The following is a 21885-nucleotide window of genomic DNA, read 5'->3' as shown; positions in this document are numbered from 1 at the left end:
TTCACGTGCCCACGTGCTTGGGGGGCCTCGTCGTCGGTAGCCCGGGGTATGAAAGGACCAGGCCTTGAGTCAGGTCGGGATATCCCAGGCTCACGGCTGCCATCTCTCAAAAGTGCCAAGCTCGGGCCTTCAGAGAGAAGTTGAGGCTCGATAGACTGATTTTGCAACGTCCACAATAGTACCCAACTTCCAGATGTCCTCCACCAACCTCAGGTGACACCATCCACCCACTTCAGCTCAGCCGAGCCAACCAGTCTGCGCCTCACGCCAAGAAGTCTCCCCTACCGGATCACCGCAGCATCGCACCCCTGGCTCATTTCCCCGGCGGGACGTCTTTCGGATCGCCTCCTAATGGAATGCGCCTCCCCGTAAGGCAGTTGACATATCAGGCCCAAAACCCCAGTACCAGTAGGATTGCATCGAATGTAACGTAAGCATGCCGCTGCCATCAGGAGGGCTGAGCGTCCCCTGAGCAGCAGAAACAGGTTCTCGACGTGGACAAGAAACGGCCAAAAGTCTGAACTCGGCCATCCATTCGGCACTATCCGAGCCGCGAGATTCGAGGGCCACAAATATCTTTTGCCGAGTCCCAGTTGTCGCAGATGCATGCGTTGACAGAGCCACCGGATACTGATTTCCCAATTGCCTCTTGATGAGTCGGCACGGCCAACAGCAACTCACACGGGACGCTTATCTAACGGATGTAACCATCCAAAGCATTCCTATAATCTCTTCAACCCACATGCAACCCGTCACGGCCAATTTTGCCCACATACCGAGCACGACGTGTAAGAAATACCGAAGGAAGACTCGAAAGATGCTTTGCAGTGATGTTGAAGTCAAGTTTTAGTCAATCAGTTTGGATACGACGGTCTAATATGGGTACTTCATGCACAACATTAGACATGCACGACTTGCCATAAAGGCACTCAAGCGTATTGTGAGACTCTGCCTAGTTGCCAGCCACCGCTGCCCATTCTCTGGACTCGACTCCTTGCTATCATTCTGGCAAACACACCTGCCCAAATAATCCTCTGCATACAAATGCATGTGCAGATGGAAGCAAACCCCGGCACATTTTGCCCAGCTTCACATCGCGGAATGCGACCACCGATTGGAGCGGCCACCCGTTCAGCTGAAAGGGGGTTCTCATGCCGGAGCGTGGCGTGGGTCAGCCGTTGAGGTGTGTCGAAACGGGAAGCTTGATTACTATTGGGTGCCCTGCGGAGGCTCATCTAAACCCTTGGCGGCGTGCTGCGACCTCACTGGGCCGCCAGTGGACCGGGCCTCCGAGCCCTCGGGCGAGTGAGCATTCAGGGCATGTGCACGACTCAGGTCGTGGTCGAATCCCACGGGAAAGGACCGACGGGTTCAGCCTGCTGGGATCAGGGGGCTCGCGTCCCCGTTAATGATCTTCTTACCTGCATGCCTGCGGGTTGCGTTGACGATCCCCTTGCACGGGGGGCGGAAATCTGACGGATCCTACCATGGTAGATATGTAGGTATATAGAGTATGTCTCCCCGGATCACCGCGCGCCGGGATTTCCTTGGTTCGGAAAGTGGTCGTTATCATCAGTGTCTTCTTCTGGTATTGTCGAGTTTGGTGTTCATTCATTCACACCGGCTCAGTCACTCTTTTTTCTGCTTCTCAGTCGCTGTTGTTGAACGTTGCACATTCATTTCAGCGAATGCCACTCTCTTTACACTCTCCGACCCCAGTCTGTCCTTTTTGAAATACCCAGGTGCATCTTGCTTTATGAACAGTTCAAAATGAAGTTCTCCGTCGGAATCGCGTCCCTTATCGCGAGTCTCGCTTATGCAGCCCCCTTCAACTCAGCCGTCCAGTCCCGATCCGAAGCCGCAACAGAACAGCCGTCGAAGCTGCGGCTCATCCCAGTCCCCAATGAGAACCGCAAGGCATTCGGAGTGGGACGGAATATTGTTCCGACCAAGAACCTTGATTTGGCCTGGAAGACCCCCGATGAGGCCAGTCTTGTCTCTGTGAATCTTCTCATGCAGCACCCAGCGGTGATACTCGAGGACGTTGACGATGTGAGCGCCGTGGACTGCATGGGCCAGTCGCGTGTGGCTGTCACGTTCAGTGACAAGGATGGCTTCAACGAGGCTCTGGCGGAGTGGTCCGGACTCAATGACAGCTTTGTAATGGTCACGAACCACATGGGAGACTGCGACTCCGAGCTTGAACGATCCTTTTTCGTCGCGGATACCGACACACTGGCCTCGTTTGAGTCGAACCTGACCATCGTCGCCAAGGCAGAGAAGAGCGATGTCTACAGCACAGCCGGTAAGATCACCATGCGATGAAACCCATGCTCTCCTTTCCCGAGCGTGAGGGTGACACAAAGTGATGGCTAACTGGGTTACCAGATTCGACCGAGATCAACTTCAACAGCGTGGCGACGGCAACGAACCGGGTCGACAAGCGCGGCATCTCGCTGGACAAGGAGGGCCTGACCATCGCGTACGACTGGGCGCTCCCGGAGGACCAGACCATCGTGGACACGTCGTCCGTCAAGATCCAGCTCAACCAGGCCGAGATCAACAACTCGGTGACGTACGCGGGCCACCTGAAGTGGCACCTCCTCAAGGGCGTGACCGAGTTCACCATCGACATCGACAAGTCGATGCACCACCACGCCAACCTGACCATCGAGGTGGACGGCGTGTACGACCAGTCGTGGTCGTGGTCGCCCGCGGGGCTGACGTACTCGATGATCGAGATCCCGGGGATCCTGAGCCTGGGGCCCTCGGCGGGCGTGAGCATCGGCGGCGAGGTGACGGCGACGGTGGGCGGGGCGGTGACGGTGGACATCACGTCGGCCATGCCCAACGGCAGCATCCACCTGGACATGGTGCACTGGGGCCAGAGCACGTCGTACGGCTGGACGACGGAGAAGCACGCGACGTACAACACGACCGAGACGGCGCAGCTGACGCTCAAGCCCTTCATCGACTTCACCGTCGAGTTCGCCTGCGACCTGTTCGACGGCCTGCTCGACCTCAGCACGGGCGTCACCGCCGAGCCGGCCTTCCCCTTCATCACCACCGCCACGGCAACGCAGTACCACAACGCCACGGGCGGGATCACCTACCCCAACTCGACCGAGACGTGCGACAACGGCCTCAGCGAGGAGATCGACTTCGTCTTCACCATCACCGCCTTCGCGACGCAGTTCCTCAGCGTCAAGCTGTACGAGTACAAGGCCGAGCTGTACAAGGGCTGCCTCAACTGGCTCAACTTCTGAGTGCTGATCGGCTCTCTTTGTCTCTCTCTGAATACCTACCCACTAGCAGTAATTGGAACATGTAAAGCAGCACAGCGATACCGCCCGGCTGGATTGGCCCGGTCGAGGGAGTTGGAAAAAGAAAATAAACAGAGATACCCCCTGGAAACGAGAGCGTTCTGAAGGAGCAGTGATACTTTGTACCCGTCTTTATTATAAACATGGCTGGCGCGCCACAGGCTGGGCGGTCACTTACATGTCACACAAAGGAGGAGGGCTAGCGATTCAGGCCGTTGTCCATAGGTCGGCAGAAAGTGATCCATTAATATCTAAGATGACCGAATCTAGGGGCCTGACATGCTCTGCGTGGATGATATATCTTTCATCAGCAAGAGGGCAGGTTTAGTCCGATGCATGTAGACGCATATCCCGAACGGGCGCACAAAAAAGTCAAATTATCCTGCGACGATATCCTTCGTGTATCTAGCTCTATAGAGAGCAGGAAAACGGATATATATTCGCGTCAAAGCAGAATCTCGTGGGACCGGCCAGATGGTGCCCAATCCTCCCGCCTACTCCAGGTGACGAGGGCTGGGAGGGTCGGACGCCTCGGCCGACTTCTCCTGGAACTGCTCGGACTCCGCGGCTTGGTGGCGGTGCTCCTCGTGGTAGAGCGGCTTGAGGGTGGCGCTCTTCTGGAAGAGGACGTAGCGCTTCACCCACCAGGGTGCGGCCTGGGTGAGCTGGTACTGGGCGAACTTGCTGGTAGGCACGGCGAAGACGTAGTCGAGTTCCTCGAGGGTCTTTTGCTTCGTTTCTGTGAGGGGGACTCGCGCGTTAGTAACCAATTTTCGATAGTAGTCAGTGAGGGAGGGGGATGGACGAACCTGGAACCCAGAAGAAGATCATGACGAAGGCGACGGCGTTGAGACCGGCGTAGAAGCCAAAGGCACCAACGGTGCCGGTCTTGGCCAGCAGGAAGGGGAAGCTGATACTCAGGATGGCAGCCCAGAACAGGCAGGTCGCGACGGCGAAACTCATGCCGACCTCACGATGGGACAGCGGGAAGACCTCGGCAGAGTAGGTGAAGGGCACGGGGCCCTCACCGGGCGAGTAGAAGGCGGCGAACAGATAGACGAACAGGGCGACCAGGCCGGTACGCGCGCTGTTGTTCTTGTCGATGAGGGTGCAGAGACCAGCAGCCAGCAGGGTCCAGGTCATCTGGGGGAAGGTGAAGAGGAGGAGGGAGCGGCGACCAAAAGTGTCGATTGTCTTGAGGGCGGGGAAAGCGAACAAGAAGTTGACGGCACCGAAGATCAGCGAGAATGTCAAGGCCTCGTACTGGGTTGCGCCGGCGTCCTCGAACACGGTGGAGGAGTAGAAGGCGATGATGTTGATGCCGCACATCTGCTGGGCAATCATGACAGTGAAGGCGGCCAGGGTAGCACGCCTCACACGGGGGATGGTGAAGAGCTCGAAGAAGCGGACGACGTAGGTGCTCTTGGCAATGACGTGAGACTCAAGGTCGAGGGCGGCGTGGATGTTGTACAGGTCGCGAGCAATCTGGATCTCGTGGTTGCGCAGCCTAACCAGCGACTCCCATGCCTTGACGTAGCGGTTCTTCTTGATGAGCCAACGGGGCGACTCCGGGCACAGGTAGATCAAGCACAGCAGTGGCACAGCCGGGATGAAGGGGGCTCCAAGCATGTAGCGCCACTGGTCCCTCATGTGGTAGACGGCGAGGTTGATGACGGTCCCGAAGAAGATGCCAAAGGCCGTCCACAGCTGCCAGGTCATGACCAGGGCACCACGGACGGGAGCAGGCGAGTTCTCGGCGGCGTACACAGGAACAGTAGATGCCTTGATTCCCATGCCAATGCCCATCAGCAGACGGCAGGCCAGCTGCTCGGGCCAGGCGTGGCAGAAGGCAGATCCAATGACGGGCCACAGACAGAAGTTTGCAGAAACAAAGATGACACCTCGACGGCCCAGCCAGTTGTTGACGCTATCGACAGTCAGTCAGTCGAGCCCGTTTCATTCAATACAGCCCCAAAATTTGGAGAGTGAAGCGGCATTCAGACTTACGGATCAGTGAGCCAGCAGCCGAGAACAGCGCTACCAATGTAAGGACCAGCGTTGACAAGACCGACGATCAGGGTGTCGTGCACACTCTTGCTGCCGATACCGTAGACCTTGGGGAAGAACAGGTTGGCGCCATTGGAACCGGTCTGGTCCCAACCCTGGACGGCGGCGCCGATGGAGCAGGTAATGACGGTCAGCCAGAGTCTCCAGGGCAGGCGCCACTTGTGCTTGACCTCATTCTCGAGGACAGTCTTCTCCTCCTCGGTGAGGGTCTCTTCGCCGCCGATGGAGTCGTAGTCCTCGCGGGTGAGCGAGGTGGCAACGCCCAGCTGGGCGACGAGGGCGCCCTTGCGCAGGATGGGGATGTGGTCGGCCAGGCCCTTCTCGTGCGCAAAGGCGTCGACCTGGCGCATGAGCTGGCTCTTGGGGATTCCGGCCAGGGGGTTGGAAATCTTGGCCTCGATGTTGCGATTGATGTCGACTGCGCCGGCTGATGCGCCGCGCTCGAGCTCGTGGGCACCCGGCTCGGCGTAGCTGATTGTTTGTTGTTAGCCAGGATTAACTATGACATAAACAGTGAATTCGAGAGACAATGTGTGTCAGCTCGGCAGTTCCACGTGGGGCTTGGCTTACAGTTCACCCTTCTTCTCCGCCATGTTGGGCAATCGTTTGGGGGATCTCCAAGGGGAATTTTGGGGGCAGGGTAAGCAAGGGTTGCTGGGCAATGAAGCTTAACCAGGCCAAGCTCACTCAGGCCCTTAGGTACGGTCTGTCTGGCTTGGTCAAGGCCAGTCAAGCTTGGGGAAAAGGCTTGATGTCAGAATACGCCAGCCTTGGTTTGCCAATGTGGGATGGATACAGTCAGAGAGTCTGTTTCCACAGCAGAAAATGCGAGTTACCGGTCAGGCGTCGGAAGAAGAGCTGATCTAAGAGTTGAAGGAGGAGAAGTGGGCGGGCGAGTTTATATGCTGTCTAAGCACCCATCTCAGCCCGTCGATCGGGGATGGGATGGTACGAGTGAATTTCATTCGTTCCCAAAGGCAGAGTCGAGGATCCTGCTGGGAGGGACCATCTTGACAGTACTACGGTACAACTACGGTGCTACGGTACTGCGGCAGGTATAGACTACCAGGTATAGTAGCTGTGTACGACGTTTCGATGGCCGCTTGCAGCATCGGCAGGGCCAGGATCCCTGCAGGCCAGCTTCCTGCAGCTTGGTCTCCGCCTCCACTCGCCCTCCCCGCCCATTCGTAGCCCACTCCACCCTTCTCTCCGCGTTGATTGCCTCCCCATCTGGGGAACCGAATCAGTCGGCCAGGCTCGCCAATGACGGCCGCCCGACACGACGCGGAGGTGGGGCACATGCTGGCCCAACGATGGGGCACAGACAAGGGACCTGTTCGCTCCTGTTCGCTCCAACGCCAGAGAACGCCCGCCCTGCCAGTTCTGCCTTGGAGCTAACCTCATGGGGCCGCGAAGGCCAAGCCGCTTGGGCTGGCAGGAGACCGCCGATGACCATGGACCAGGCGGACAGGCGAAGCCAGAGCCCACTGCTGGAGCCATTCGAGCCATGCTCCTGCAAGCTGCCCTGCAAGCTGCCCAAGCTGCTGATGCAAGCTGCAAAGCTGACTTCGATTCTGCCGAGTCTGCCTCTGGAAACGCCGAAACCAACAAACAAAAAGACCGCAGCCACCACCATCAGCAAAGCCAGCCAGCGCCCCAATGGCATTGTCGAATGCGTCAAAGGATCCCGTGGTCATGTGGCCTTGCCGGGCTGATCCCCGGAGCCGCATATGGCTATTGCAGCAAATGCCTGAGAAGGGTCTCCTAAGCTTTCTTTGCCCTTTTTTCCTTCTCTCCTTCCGAGGATGGAGAAGAAACAAACCATGCAGTCATCTCCATGCCAGCCAGCCCCCAGCCCAGGGCCCATGCGACCTTGTCCATGCACACACACACAGGCACCGCGCAAAGCCGTCCACTGTGGCTTGGCATAACCGGCCAAGCGCCACCAACCTTTGCGTGCCGAGACGCCAAAGGAGGATTTTCCTGTCATCGATCTGGGGTTTCCCCCGCTTTTTTGGCTCCTTCAACCGTCGCGAAATTGTCGCCAAAATACTTTAGCTGCCCTCCCACCTGCCGAGTGACGACAGTGGCTCCTCTACCCCGGCCGCTGCCCAGGGAAAATCGGCTGTTGAGGCCCAGGGGGTGCTGCAAGATGGCAGGAAGTGGCTGCTCGGCTCTCGTTCCCTAGTCCAGCCACCCGTTGCCCAGCTGCCCAGTACCCTCCCCCCGTCGGCCGTCTCACCTACAGTGGCGAGAGATAATGGTGTGAGGGGAGCAGGGGAGATCGAGAATCACCGATCCTGTGGGCTGAGACTTTCCCAGTTCATTTCAGGCAACCCGAGCAGAGTTCCGGCATTGAACCCTGTGTTTTGTGTGTGTGTGTGCCTGGGTTGACCTAGGCGTGAGGTCGCTTCCATTCCCCGTTGTCCAATTTTTCTCCAGCCGTACCTGCGGCGCCTGTGCAGTGTCTTTGTCACCGACACATGGCGATCTGCATCGCCGACTGCTCGGTTTGGGAAGGCTGCATTTGTGGCACGCGAGTCACACACCTCTCCAATCTGTCGGTGACAAGCTGACAAGGTGGTATCTGGGGTTCTGCCGAGTTCGGACGGGTCTGGAATCTTCTTGCAGCGACAGTGCGACACAGGTCCACATCGATAAGAGGAGGCTGCCCATTGTCCATCGACGTCGTCGATCTGCTTCTACCCCCGTTGCCGTCGAGAAACGACGTTTCTGGACGACGATAGTTGCAAGTTGACGCCAAACCTGTCAACTGCTGTTCGCCACTCCGAACTAGGCATAGCATCCAGTCGCAAAACTCGTCACGAGACGAGTGATGCCGCAGCTAGCAAACCAAGCTCGCCGGAAACGAAAAGTGACAGCCGCCCCGGGGGCTTGCTGCCGCGGCCCGCTAGGTAGTTTACGGGCGTCTCTTTCGGGTGTCTCAGAGCTCTAGCATGCAGAAATCCAGCCGCAGATGTCTCACCAGAGAACAAACAGCAGATGTTTACTCGTGCGCTGCGATAGAGCAGCCGTCCGAGAGGTCTGCACGCTGCCTAGCGATGCACTAGGTCGAGATAACCTCCCGCGGTTCGCGCCCCGAGCTCGAGATAGTCCTGCCTGGCTCTGCACCTAGGCGCCGCGCTACAATCATGAGTAGAGCTTCCCATGGCGAGATTCCATCACTCGGTTATCTCTCGGGTCTGATACGAGATGCACTACAGCGTCTTTGCCATTGGGCCAGTCCCGAGGAACATACGATCGTGCCGCCTCTGCACAAAGAGTCAGGCTTCAGTTGATGGTCTGGACTTTTCACTGGCCGGACTTGCATGATTGTGCAGACACTCTCCCACTTGCCTCAATACGGTCTTCCAATGCCTGGTTAATGATTGACTGTCCGCACTGAGACGGCGAGTGGGTTCATTGAAGCGGAAAGACCCGTCTTTGTCCACATAGTTATTCACTGGCTATCAAAGAAGAGCTTCTTACCCGTCTCCTTTGCCGAGGCACAGTGGCCGGAAGAGCAATCATCCCTCGATATGTCCTTAGCAAACACTCCCAAGCGTCAGCATCAGCATCCGGAGATAGAACGCAAATAATTGCTGACCGGGAGGTTAGACCGTTGACACTGCAACATGTCCTGCAGGAGAGGCGGCTGAACCTTAATGCATCGGTTGGAACTTAGTAAAGTGGACTTGTGTGACAATGGAAGAATGGCTGGCAGTTCCCAGACCGAGAAGTGCGGGTCCCCGTCACTGATCCCGTCGGGTAAGTAGGTGACTACCGGCATTGCGATCTTAGTCAAGGTCTAGGTCAAGCGCGGAGTGAGTAAGCATTCTGGCAAGCCTCGTCAATCTGACAGGGCGGGCTGCTGTCAGTCAGCCCTGGTGCACTTGATTAGATAATTCTGGAGCGACGATCGATTCTACGTTTCTAGAGCTCAGTGAATACGCAAAGACTGCATAAAGTCTCAATTCAGTTTGGACTGCTACTGCAAGCGATCGGCATGGGTGTGCCAATTATTCCTTGCCTAGGCTCAGGGTGCATGGAAATTTTCCACACGTGAGAATACCGATGGAGGGAACACCTATATTCACTGGTGTCACTCTGTGTCTGTGGTCGTTCAATGGAGATGAGATAAATTTGGATGCGACAAGGAGGGAGCAAGAGTTCATCAGTGGAGTTTTGAAGAACCAAGGCCCTCCCGTTCTGCCTTTGTGCCATCGCAACACAAGTCTTGCTGAAATGTCTTTACGCCACCGGCAACGGTATCCCGCCAAAGCATGCAACGACCATTAAACCTATTTCCACATTTTACTGCTACCAGAGATGAAACCGCTGAAAATTTGCTTCGCATGAATCTTGAGGAAATAAGACAGGCGCATGCATGTAATTGACAGGTTCAGAAAGGTCCGCGGCCGCCATGATAATGTAAAGAATGGCACGCAAAACATAAATGCAAGTCACTCGAGCATTATAAAAGCCTGGAAATTCTGGAAATTCCGGAACTTCTCTTGCTGAAGACGTATGAATGGAATGAACCAAGTCCAAGAGAGCACATTCTTCACCTTAAAGCTGCTGGATTACAAGTGTAACCCCCCAAAATCACAAGTGGAACGGCGAGCCAGAGAATTTGAGGATATTCGGAACAAAAGACACATCATCCGTGAAAGAGCTCAATTCTAAGCTTTTCGAATGAGATTTCGATGCCTTCGAACTATTTTGTTTTACGAGAGCGCAAGTAGTGTCGTAAGGCCCAGATGTCCACAAGGTATATCCTGATTTCACGGTAGGTACCCAAAGGCGGCTTATAGGATGGTCTTTTGCAGACCTGGTATCAAGACATTATGTTCTGAGCTGGCGGTCCTGCGATGAACCCGCTCTGTGTTTAAGTGTAACCCCAACCATACGCATTCACTCCGTTTGCAACCACCGGCCCAGACCAGACAGCTGGCTTCGCTCGCTAATGCTGACTTTCACTGGTACCCTTTTTTTTTTTTTTTTTTCAAGATTCCAGTTATCCCCCAGGCGAAAATCTTGCGTTCCTCTACTGGGCACCACCGGCGGGCAAGGTGACGTTGCAGCTGTATCCGAAGTCGCTGTCTGCGACGGCCGACAGCTGGCACGTGTTGCTGCAGCGCTCAGAGCACTCGGGAGCATCGTCAGGGACGCTGTTTTCCAGGTTAGCGGTCCTGTCGACACATAATTGAAGAAGGATTGGGCGAATTTGATGGCTTGAAGAGGCTCGTGTGCCGGTTTCCCGACACGCGAGGCTGCGAACACCTGAATAATTACGTACACGAGGGTGCTGGCCTGGCAGCTGGCGCGCTTGGCGATGCATGCCTGGTTGAGGGCGACGGTCTCGCACACGGGGCACCAGCGCTGGTACTGGATGAGGGTGTTGGGGGCCTCGAAGGCTGCTCCGGCGATGGGGGGCACGCGGGCGACGAGGGCGCTGGCGGCGCCGATGAGGGTGAGGAAGGCGGTGGTCTGATTCAGTCTTGTCAGTTTCTTTAATTGCTTCTTCAGATTTCTCTTCGTGCTGCGGATGTAATTGTTGCAAGACATATTCGTATCACACAGTAGCTCGTTCGTACCTTCATTATTGCGGTTGGCTGGTAGTGGGTTAAGGAGTGACTACGGTCGGGAGTGAACGAGAAGGTGGCTTGTGATGATCAAAAAGGTTGAAAGAGGATCCGGAGGGAGCGAGACAGAAGACTTATTTCTTGACTTTGAACTGCAAAAGAGGTAATAAATGTGGAATGCATAGAGACGTCAGGGGACCGCGCTTCTCGTGTGCCCTGCTTGGCAATGATGGCAAGAACGGACGTCACAATCGTGTCGCTCCCCCTGAATCATAGTGGCATTGTCGGGTGCTTACTGGTACGGGGTGGATTGGCACTGTGAATCCCAATTTGCAGGCGGTTGCAAATGGGGCTTCCTCCAGGTTGATCCTGAATCCTGACCCACTTTTAGGCGTTCGTGTGTCCCAGACATTGCTTTCTGTTTACAGTGTACGACAGTGGCTTCGGGAAGCGGCAGTACCACTACGTAAGGCGTAAAGCTCAGTGTCAGCGCAAAGCCGCTGTCGATCGTAACACTGATGATAAGCAGCTTTGTGTCTCCCTCAGACTTCTGTTTGTGGCAAAAAAGACTTGGTAAGATTACAAGACACGCGTCTCCCTTGCTCAAGTCTGACAGTCGCACATGTCACACCTGGTTTCAGGGGCTTCAGGGACGCAGCCTCAGAGGTTGCACACGAGCTCATCTATCTCGCTTGGCTGCGTTTAGACTTTTAGCTGCCGACACTGACACTTTGAACAATTAGCTTTTCAATCTCTACTGCATGTCCAAACTCAGTCGCCGTCATGGTCGATTCAGTCCAGTTATCTCCGCATTGCCAGGCTCCGGTTTTCACAGCCGCCTCCGGCCCAGTTTTAATCTCAAAAAGGCCGTTCCTGACGATCACTGCTTGTGCCGGAGTAATCAATATCGCAGCAGCTCACCATGCAGTTTGCCGCATACAGATAGATGTGCATGATCGACGGTGCACGGGAAGATTGTCCGTGAAACCCTGGTTGACTGGAGATGCGCAGATCTCTGAATTGCCTGACTTGGTGAAGAACAAAAACAAAAGGAGGGTCTCCCAATGCACAACTCCACTTGTTTAGATCCTAGTGCTCGCTTGTATTGTAATGTAATGTTGCACGAACAGCTCAAAGTCTCTCGTTCTTCTCACATGCCAACACTTCTGGTTGCACCCTCTTATGTGCATCGAAATAATGAACAACAAATGGCCCCGAGGTCATGATCCGCAGGCGATCCCATGTTCCCCCCAGGACCCTGTGGCGTCTCATTGCTCGACGACCACTCCAGCCAAATCGCCCTTCTCCCTCCATTCGGTCAGGATCGCGTCGTAACTTATCAACCCTCCCGACAAGGGCGATGCCCGAGCCAGCTTCATCGCTTCTGCAGGTTCCGGCTGCTTGCCAAAGCCCTCTCCCTCCCTCGTCATGTACCCAGGCGTGCACATCGGGATAGGCGCATACCACGCCGCACCAGACATGCACATGAGGCTCCAGGCCTCCTCGCTCTCCGCCGACGCCTCAACGGTCGCCGCGTTCCTGCTCTTTGCCTGGCCCAGGATGTAACCAATGTGCCGGGCCTGCACATCCAGCATGTGGACGTTGTTCGGGGCACTTCCCGCCTGCAGGGGACTGAGGAAGAACAGGTTGGGAAAGTCGTGGCTGAGAATGCCGTGCAAAGTCGTCGCTCCTCGCGCCTTCCACTTGTCCTGGAATACCAAACCACCGCGACCCGAGACGCGGATCCCCGAACGGAGAGCCGGGTCTCCGTTCCCGGCGGACGGGGACGTGAAGCCGGTAGACAGGACCAGCACGTCCAGCGGGTACTCCTTGCCGCCGAACACCAGGCCCTTCTCGGTGGCCGACTCGACGCCGCGCCCATCCGTGTCGACGAGGTGCACGTTGGGCAGGTTGAAGGCCTGCAGGTACTCGTCGCTGAAGGTCGGGCGCTTGCACCAGGAGGGGTACCACGGCTTGAGCTTGGCTGCCGTTTCCTTGTCCCTGACGATGTCGTCGACCCTCTTGCGTGTGGCCTCCCCATGAGGGAGATCCAGGCCTACGAACTCGGCGATGTGGGCTCCGATGGCCTCGGGCGTTGGCTCGACAGGAGGCTTGCGAGTGGACCCGAGCTGGGCGTGGTACGAATCGATTCTCGACCACTCGTCGCCGACCAGGTTGAGCGCGTCGGGGCCGTCGTTCCTGCACACGTACGAGGTGAAGTTGAGTGTCCGCTCCTCCTGCCAGCCCTTCTTATTGGCGATCTGTGTCTTCCACTCGTGCGGGTCTGTGGCCCGCTGGTCGCGCCGGTGGACGGCCGACGGAGTTCGTTGGAAAACGTACAGCTCTTTGGCGTATTTTGCAAGGCTGGGCACCACCTGGATCCCGGTTGCGCCGGTGCCAATGACGCCTACCCTCTTGCCCGCGAGCTTGCTCATGTTTCCATCGGTAGGTGTACCTCCTGTGACACTCCAGTCCCAGCGGGATGTGGAACATGTCTCCGGCGAAGGACTCGAGCCCAGGAATCTTAGGAACCTGTGGCCGTGACAACACGCCGCATGCAACGATAAAGTACTGCGCTTCCACTTCCAGGTCTCGGGGAGATTGGCCTGGCCCTCGGTTCTCGGTCAAGCTGACTGTCCACGTCCTGCCACTCTCATTCCATTTCAGGTCCGAGACCTGGGTCCTGAAGAGGCCCTTGTCCGCGAGATTCCAATGCTTTACGATCCTCTCTGAGTGCTCCAAGATCTCGTGCCCCGGTGAGTACTTCTTCGTCGGCACGTAGCCTGTCTCTTCCAAGAATGGCAGATAGATGTATGATTCTACATCGCAATGCAGACCTGTCAGGGGGCAGCATGTCAGAACTGAGCGTCAACCAGAGTAGTCTCTGGAGACTCTGGTCGCCACGTCTCACTGGAGGGTCTCATGTGAGTACCTACCTGGATACCGATTCCAATACCAAGTACCTCCAAAACCACCCGCCGAGTCTACGAATCGGATCTCGTCGGCGTCAAACCCTTGCTGGATGAGTCTGACTGCAGCAAGAAGCGCACCGAAGCCTCCGCCAAGGATGACCACTTTCGCCTTGTCGCCGTCCTTGAGAGGTGGCTCTCTCGCGTTGAGGGCGTCATGATCGGCCCATGGATCCTCGGCAAGAGCATGGAACCGCCCGGATTCGATGGCGCGCAGGTCTGCATAGTGTGCCAGGCCCTTGGGCCCGGTGGAGAACGCGCTTCTGAGCCTCATCGGCATACTTTTGCATGATGGCGCCGGCGTCTGGCGTGCCGTTGCTCACGTCGCTGGCCGCCGTGACTCCATTGTCGTGGGGACTCATCTTGTCCTGGGAGTTGGAGTAGTGTTGGCGTCAGGATATCACTCTCCCTGAACTGGAGGTTCGGCTGTGGAGCGAGATTGAGCTATAAATCGGGTTCGACGTGCCGTCCTGATAACGGCCTGGTATAGCGTCTCTGGGGTTGAACCAGAGGCCGCTGGGAAGATGCAAGAGCTTGGGACGCTATTGTTATGGACGGGCACTTGGGCAAGTGGATCTGCCTAGTCGATCCATTCTGCATTCTGAATCCGCTCCCCACACCAGTCCTGAGTTGTGAGGAACCAGGGGTTGTGTGAAAAGGCCGCCGATGCGGCCATTGTGTAACCTGCCCAGGTGGGCAGGATATAGGTAGGCATGGTAGGATATAAGGGCCACTCCAATGCAAGACAAATTCCAAAGCACCAATATGTTGCCCCCTTCGACTGCATGTTGCATCATGATAATCTGTGTCTACGTTTTCAATTGCCCAGGTCTGCGATCTTTCGACGATTATAATGTGTCGTGCCGATGTGGTTTGAAGCTGGCCTACTCCTCATGGCGATGTTGACCCTTCCTGCATGCGTGAGTCGATCTTCCGGGCTACCTGCAGATTCTACGTGTAATGGAGCATCCTGACTCGAATTCGGGAGTGCGTATTCGTGATCGGGTACCATGTGGCCTCGATTTTATATTGACCAGCCTACCAACAGTCTACCAACAGTCTACCAACAGCATGGCAAATGACAAGCATCAAACGCACATCTTTTCCCCCTTGCGAGTGGCGGCATTCAAGTCCGGCATGGATGGTCCGAAAGCCCCATTTGTTTGCCCAGGCCCTTGGCTTTTCTCGGTAGGATGGTGATTGTGCCGCACTCTAGCTGCAAAACCGTTCGGATGTTGGTTGTTAGTGCAGAAGGCCGTTGTGGGCTAAATCTTCGCTTGTTCACTTCAGGATTTAGGGCCCAACCGGCTTCTTACAGCACGTTATGCCCGGGGCCAGGGAGCGGTGACCAGAATAGTGGGTCGAGCAGCAAATCCACGATAGCTGCTGTTTGTCTCAAACGAAGTGATGCCCCCCCCTTGTTGTTTTGGTTAGCTATCCCCTCTTGCATTAAAATTTAGCTATAAACGCGGAATATACATTAAGATTCTTATAAACACCCTTATTAACATTACTTAATGCACTTAATTTAGCAAAAAAAAGGTTATCATAATAAATAGCTACCATTTATTAAGTATAGAATTATAAATATTGCAATTCTATTTACGCTTAAACTTATCATTACTAAATAAATAGCTATAAGCTAAATTTTAATGCAGCAAGGTAATAATTTAATAATATTAAAGGAGGGTTATAATTATAAATATTATAGCGTTAAGCATGCCCTTATTATTGCTATTAAATGCCATTAAATTAAAGCAATGGGCTTTAAAGGTATATAATGTTTTTAGCATAATAAGCCCTTTAAGCATTGCTAATGCCCTTTTATTATTATATAAAAGCTTAAAGATCTTTTCCTTAATAAGTTAAATATATACCTTAATAAAATGCAATGCTTTTTTATTAAGGTATATTAAATTAACTGCTTAATAAAGATTATTATAAGGGCCCTTAAGGTATATAATTAAATTAATAAGTAAGTATATATTAGCTTAGCAGCGTAATAAAAACCTTTAAAACTATTATTTTTTTAAGATTTTTAAGCTATGGTATATTGCTAAAATGTTTATCTTTTATAATAAATTAGGATTTAATAAGCATAATAGCGTAAAAAGAATGGGTTAAGCATTATTAAAGTATACTCCTTAAGTTAAAAATCTTTTTAAGTAAGGCGCTTGCTTTTATTTATTGCTAGTAATTATAATTAGCAATCTTTTTAATATTATAATATATAAAAAGCATATAATAAAGAAGTTCTTCTTAACGTAGTTTTTTAAGAAGGTTCTTCTTTAAATAAATGCCTATTTAAGCTCTTAATTAATCCTTATAATAAATAATGCCTTATAATATTATAATTACGTTATTTATATAGTTATTAAGATAAGGGGTATTTAGCTAATATATTTATCATTATATTTCCTTAATTTTAACTTAATTAAGGCATATTTTAAAGATTTAAAAAAGTATATTTATTATTAATATTAATATAAAATAGATAACCATAATAATAATAAGAAATTTATAGGTTTTTTATACTTAAGCGCTTTAAAGATTAGCTAGTATATAAAGGTAATTAAGAGATATTTCTGCTATGCATATATATTAAAGAAAAGATTTAAGGGTAATAATAATAATAAAGGGTAATAAAAATGCTATATAGTTAAAAAAAAGGTAAAAAAAGCAGCATTAATAAAAAGGAAAAAGTATTGCAATAAGGTTATTTATAATAAGTTTTTTAAGAATAAGAAAGTTAATAAAAAAAAGTATTATTAAAGTAATTAAAAAAGGATAGCTAATAATTTACTATAAAAAATATACTTAATTTTCTTAATTAACTCTTTAAACATTTAAATAAATACTCTTTTTTTATATATAATTACTTTATTAACTTTTTTACTAATTATATTACTTTTTCTCTTATAAATAATATTAATTAAATACTTAAAATTTATTAAAAAATGCCTTAAATTTACTCTTTAATATTAATATATTATTAGTTAATATTAAGGAGCTTTTTGCTTATTAAAAATTATAATTCTTATCTTATGTTGATATTAACGGCAATAGCAAGCCCTCTTCCTCTTTATTGCTTTTAAAAAGCTTAAAAAAATCCTCCCTTTCCTTTAAATATAGCTTTATAAGCCTTTTAATTAATTTAATACTATTTAAGCCCTTCTTATTAAATTAAATATCCTTCTTTAAATATAAGGCTTAAAAATTAATGCCTTTATACTTTATAATCTTTTATAATTTTATTAATTACCTTCTTTTTATTAATATATAAAAATGCTTTTATAAGGCCTTAAATATAAAGTCTTTATTAAAAGCTTTTTAATTATTAAGTATTTATAGCGGCAATAATAAAAGCATAAGTAATTAATAATGGTATATAGGGTTGCCTAAGTAAAAAGCTGCTAGTATTAGCAGTATTAGCAGCCCTTTAAAGCCCCTTAATGGGTATATTAATAAAGGCGCTAATGGCGCTAATAATAGCATTATTAAGTGCTTATACTTAAAGCTAAAAGTATAAAGATTAATTAATAAGTTAATTATTATATTAATATTGCTCTTTCTTTACTTATTGCTTTTTTAAACTTTTTTTATTTATATATAAAGCTAATACTATTATTATTAAGTTTCTTATTACTTTTATTAGCTTTAATAGCATTTATTTACTTAATAAAAAGCTTTTTTAAAGGCTTTTAAATAATAGCCTTATTATTAATTATTGCTTATACTTATATATTTAAATTAATATTAATAATATTTATATATATACTATTCTTTTTAATATAATATTATTATTATAAAGAGTTCTTTTTATTATAATGATAATGATTAGCCTTATAATAAAGACCCTTAAAGCATTATTATATTTATATTAGCTTTTTATAGGCCTTAAAGATAAGTAATTAATTATTATTTATTATAATTATTATATAAGTAATAATTAATTCTTCCTAAGGGCCTTAAGGTAATAATAACTTTCTTACTAAAGGAATACTTTTTAAGCGCTTAGCTATTAGCAAATTATTTGCTAAGCTAGGCATTAACTTTGCTAATAAAGAAAGCTTAAAGATTTTAATATTTAATTACCTTAGCATTGCAATATTATAAGGCGTTATTTGCATTATTAAGAATATTATTTTATAAGTATATATAATTATAAGATAATAAAAACCCTTGCTTAATAAAAGCATCTTTATAATCTTATTATTAGGAAGTTTTCCTTTAAAATACCTTTTAATCTTTTTTATTATACCTAATTAAATTAAGAATATTCTTATTTATAGCTAATAACTTACCTTAAATAAAACTTATAATAACTTAATTATTATATTTCTTATATTAATAAGCTTAGCCTTAACTTAATTCTTTATTTTAAAAAAAAGTTTATTAAGCAGTAAATTAATATTAAAAGCTTTATATTTATTATTACTAAACTTAAAGCTTTATTACTTTATTAACGGCATTAAAAAAGCCTTTATGCTAATAACTTTTATATATAATATTAAAAATGCTTTCTTTAATAATTTTCTTAATAAAGAATAGCTTTTTAACTCCTTAATATCGCTACCTTTAATATTATTAGTTAATAATAATAATTTAAATATACTTAATGTTTTTTAATTAATATAAATACTTTTAGCTTTATTTAAGCTGCCTAAAGTATTATTCTTATTAAGGATAGCTTTAAGGGCAACCTTCTTAACATTCTTAGCAATATGCTAAATAATATATTAAGCAGCTATTTATTTATCCTAAAAAGGCTTTAATTAAACTGCTAGCTTTTATTTTATAATAATAGCAGCCTTTATCTTTATTATTAGCTTTTTTATATATAATAACGCTATTAATTAATTAATATATACCTTATTAATAAAATAAATAATTTAGCATTATAAATAGGTATATAATTATAATAGCTAGGCTTTTGCTTTTTAAGGGCTATTAAAATAAATTACTTGCTAATTTAAATAAGCTATAATTACCTTAAGCTAAGGCTAATAAAGCATATACCCCTTAATATAATAAGCTTAAGTTAATTTTATTACTCCCAACCATTTTAAAGATATATGCAAAATAAGGTTATAATAACCTTTCTTTTACTAAATTAAGTACGTAATAACATTAATAAGGGTGTTTATAAGAATCTTAGTGCGTATTTTACGTTCACAGCCAAATTTTGGTGCGGGGGGGGACAGCTAACCAAAACGACAGGGGGGGGGCATCACTTCGTTTGAGATAGACAGTGCAATCCTGCCACGTCGTTACACCAAAAGAGGGGGTTTTGAGTGAGGCAATTACGACGTATTAGACCTGCTTCTACTACACAGTAAAGAAGTGAAGAGCAAGAATCGCCAGCTTCTGGTACTTGCAGTAATCCTGTCTCATTCTCAGAACAAATTGTCCGCAGTAGGCTTCATTCCCACTTTGGCGTAACTACAGAAAGTTATTGTCTCTAGGTATCGACAATGGGCATCCCCGACTTCGATGACCTCCCAAAGGTAGAGGGCATGCCCCAGGGCTGTGCATGGGGCGTGTTTGACAAGGACGGCAAGAAGGATTTGCTGGGCACGCTCAACCTTCTGACGCCGGACGTCGTCGCGGCGGCTGCAACGGAGATCAAGGACGGAGTGTCAATCTCCCTCAAGTAAGAGGAACTAATGTGGACGGCACTGTTCATAAGATGTTATGCTGACAATCCTTCACAGTTGGCCTCTCAATGGTATCAAAATCCCTCTGCCCGGCCGGAGGTCACCCGCTCACAAGGTCCTGTCCCTTTCCTCCAACGGACTAATGCCGCCCGGCAGCCACGGCTGGGATGACGAGCTCGAGTTCAACACGCAATTCAGCAGTCAGTGGGACAGCCTGGTCCATGTGCAACACCAGCCCTCCGGCCTGGCATACAACGGGATCAAGCCGACGCAGGAAGCTCTCGCATCGCCTCAAACCACCGCGGAAAATGGACAGCCCACCATTGATCACTGGCATTCTCGCGGAGGGCTTGTCGGTCGCGGAGTTTTGATTGACTTCAAAGCTTACATGGAGTCCCAATCCAAGCCATACCACTGTCTTGATGGCTACCGCATCACTGTCGAAGACGTGGAGGAGGTGGCGCGCCATCAGGGCGTCGAGTTCCGCCGTGGGGACATCTTGATCATCAGAACGGGGGTGACTGAGATCTGTAAGAGATACCTACGCAATTTAGTGACCGGTTCAGCTCTCTCAATGGACAAGAAGTCGTACACAAGAGTCTCAAGCGAGACTCGGGATTCTTACTTGTTGAAGCAGACTTGAGCCTCGAACCTTTCAGAAATGGGAAAGACTGACATGAGATGGTTTAGGGGAGAACCCTACACCAGAGGACTTTGCCAAGATGCAAAACGCGACACTGTCGGGGTTGCACGGAATCCCTGAGACGGCAAAATGGGTTTGGAACAAGCATTTCTCTGCCGTTGCAGGCGATAGCCAGTCGTTCGAGGCGTACCCGCCAGTCAAGCCGGATGGCACAATAGGCGGCGCTGGAGATCTGGGTGAGATTTAGTTCCGAGCTCGCCTCGCGTGGATTCTGCTTGCTGACAGACTGCTCAGTCCTCCACCAATACTTTCTTTCGCTCTTCGGCATGCCCATAGGAGAGCTATGGGATCTGAAGGAACTCTCGTCGTACTGTAAGAAGACCGGTCGGTATTCTTTTATGCTGACATCGGCTCCATTGAATCACCCTGGACTCGTCGCCTCCCCGCCAAACGCATTGGCCATCTTCTGAGGGATTGGAAGGTTTTGATGGGAAACGTGAGGGCACAGGCTTATGGGTACTTTCGCTCTAAAGTAGGCAATACCTACCTCAGGTTGGTAGGTTGCGAATGTGCAGTGCGTAGTTCTCAAATCGTTCGATGTGTACTCCTCCAAGAAACAGACATTCAGGACACCCACCAAGAGCCCATTCTGGAGCCAAACGATTGTGCGAGGTCAGTCGGCTGAAGGTTAAACAAAGTCAGTGAGGTCTTGGCTTCATGTCCTTCTCGCGAGCCGTCGGCCTCTATCGCATGACTTGCGATTTCGATTGACTGTGTTGAAGGCGGGAGTCGTTTCAGCTCTGACAACTTCATACTTCCAGCGAGAGAAGAACATGGATGGTGCAAGAATTGTTTCGAGACTATTCTCTTCGTCCTTTGATGTTGTTGTCTCGATAGACTGGGGTCCGCTCACGACGCGTCCACAGGCCAGGCTCGTTCCGCGGAAAGGATAGACAAAGACTCTCCCAGATGCCCGCGCAAACACTGCCTGCTTGGCCGAACATGGAAAGTCTTCCCGACCCATGACTTGCTCATGAGAGTTACGTGAACCATTTCGTATGAACGAATACGGCCATTTGCCTCCTATGCAAGTGAAGCATCTTATGCCTCGATGTTTTCTCGGACCATCTTCGCAACATGTGTATTTGTGTCTAGTTCTAAGTCAGTCGTCCCAGGTTACCTGGATGTGTGCGCTGGAGGGCCTCGGCCGATCGCGATGTGTACGAGTCGTAGCCATTGATCAACGTACACCGAGTCATGGGCAGATATTAAACTTTGCACTGTTGACCAAGCATATCCTACCGCAGTACAAACACGTACGAGAAGTGATATTGGCCTGTGGGGTTGTCGATAGGGCATGAGGCACAGGTCCCATTGCCTTCTAGAACGGGTTGATACGTCTCGTCCCCAGAGGCAATTGGCCGAGGCAATGTTGGCAAGGAAGGAAGCAAAGTCTAATTGTCGTGCTCGCCGCAGAGTATCATCCTGGTCGGCGGTCGGGACAAACCTTCCTTGCCCGCTCAGACGCCTTTCGACCGGCGAGCTCACCCCACCTAGATCATGGGGCCCGTGGTGGACAATTTCCTCATTTCAGCATCCGTGCCTTCTCGCTGGCAGTGTGTGCCAGCTCTACAATGTGGC

The 21885-nt window shown here is 49.6% G+C and overlaps 5 protein-coding genes across 5 annotated transcripts; 2 read left to right on the top strand and 3 right to left on the bottom strand.

Annotated features, from left to right (window-relative positions):
• Positions 1 to 1770: 1770 nt before the first annotated feature.
• On the top strand, positions 1771 to 3266 carry INS49_014947 (uncharacterized protein; the record flags this gene model as incomplete). Its single annotated transcript, XM_043175634.1, has 2 exons — positions 1771 to 2305; positions 2389 to 3266. The coding sequence occupies 2 exons, from the start codon at positions 1771 to 1773 to the stop codon at positions 3264 to 3266; spliced, it is 1413 nt and encodes a 470-aa protein (XP_043020591.1).
• Positions 3267 to 3817: 551 nt separating this feature from the next.
• INS49_014946 (uncharacterized protein) lies at positions 3818 to 5983 on the bottom strand (the record flags this gene model as incomplete). The annotated part of the gene is made up of 4 exons (XM_043175633.1): positions 3818 to 4062; positions 4133 to 5250; positions 5331 to 5861; positions 5961 to 5983. The coding sequence occupies 4 exons, from the start codon at positions 5981 to 5983 to the stop codon at positions 3818 to 3820; spliced, it is 1917 nt and encodes a 638-aa protein (XP_043020590.1).
• A 4454-nt stretch (positions 5984 to 10437) lies between these two features.
• On the bottom strand, positions 10438 to 10993 carry INS49_014945 (uncharacterized protein; the record flags this gene model as incomplete). Its single annotated transcript, XM_043175632.1, has 3 exons — positions 10438 to 10561; positions 10690 to 10880; positions 10988 to 10993. 3 exons carry the CDS (start codon positions 10991 to 10993, stop codon positions 10438 to 10440), a joined length of 321 nt encoding a protein of 106 aa, XP_043020589.1.
• A 1250-nt stretch (positions 10994 to 12243) lies between these two features.
• Positions 12244 to 14306, bottom strand: INS49_014944 (uncharacterized protein; the record flags this gene model as incomplete). Its single annotated transcript, XM_043175631.1, has 4 exons — positions 12244 to 13382; positions 13441 to 13812; positions 13912 to 14204; positions 14227 to 14306. 4 exons carry the CDS (start codon positions 14304 to 14306, stop codon positions 12244 to 12246), a joined length of 1884 nt encoding a protein of 627 aa, XP_043020588.1.
• A 5112-nt stretch (positions 14307 to 19418) lies between these two features.
• Positions 19419 to 20714, top strand: INS49_014943 (uncharacterized protein; the record flags this gene model as incomplete). The annotated part of the gene is made up of 4 exons (XM_043175630.1): positions 19419 to 19597; positions 19659 to 20131; positions 20292 to 20480; positions 20539 to 20714. 4 exons carry the CDS (start codon positions 19419 to 19421, stop codon positions 20712 to 20714), a joined length of 1017 nt encoding a protein of 338 aa, XP_043020587.1.
• Between the last annotated feature and the right edge of the window lie 1171 nt (positions 20715 to 21885).

The sequence above is a fragment of the Diaporthe citri genome, assembly GCF_014595645.1.
Source record: "Diaporthe citri strain NFHF-8-4 chromosome Unknown scaffold_8, whole genome shotgun sequence".
Classification (NCBI taxonomy): domain Eukaryota; kingdom Fungi; phylum Ascomycota; class Sordariomycetes; order Diaporthales; family Diaporthaceae; genus Diaporthe; species Diaporthe citri.
This window is presented reverse-complemented; position numbering and strand designations above follow the sequence as displayed.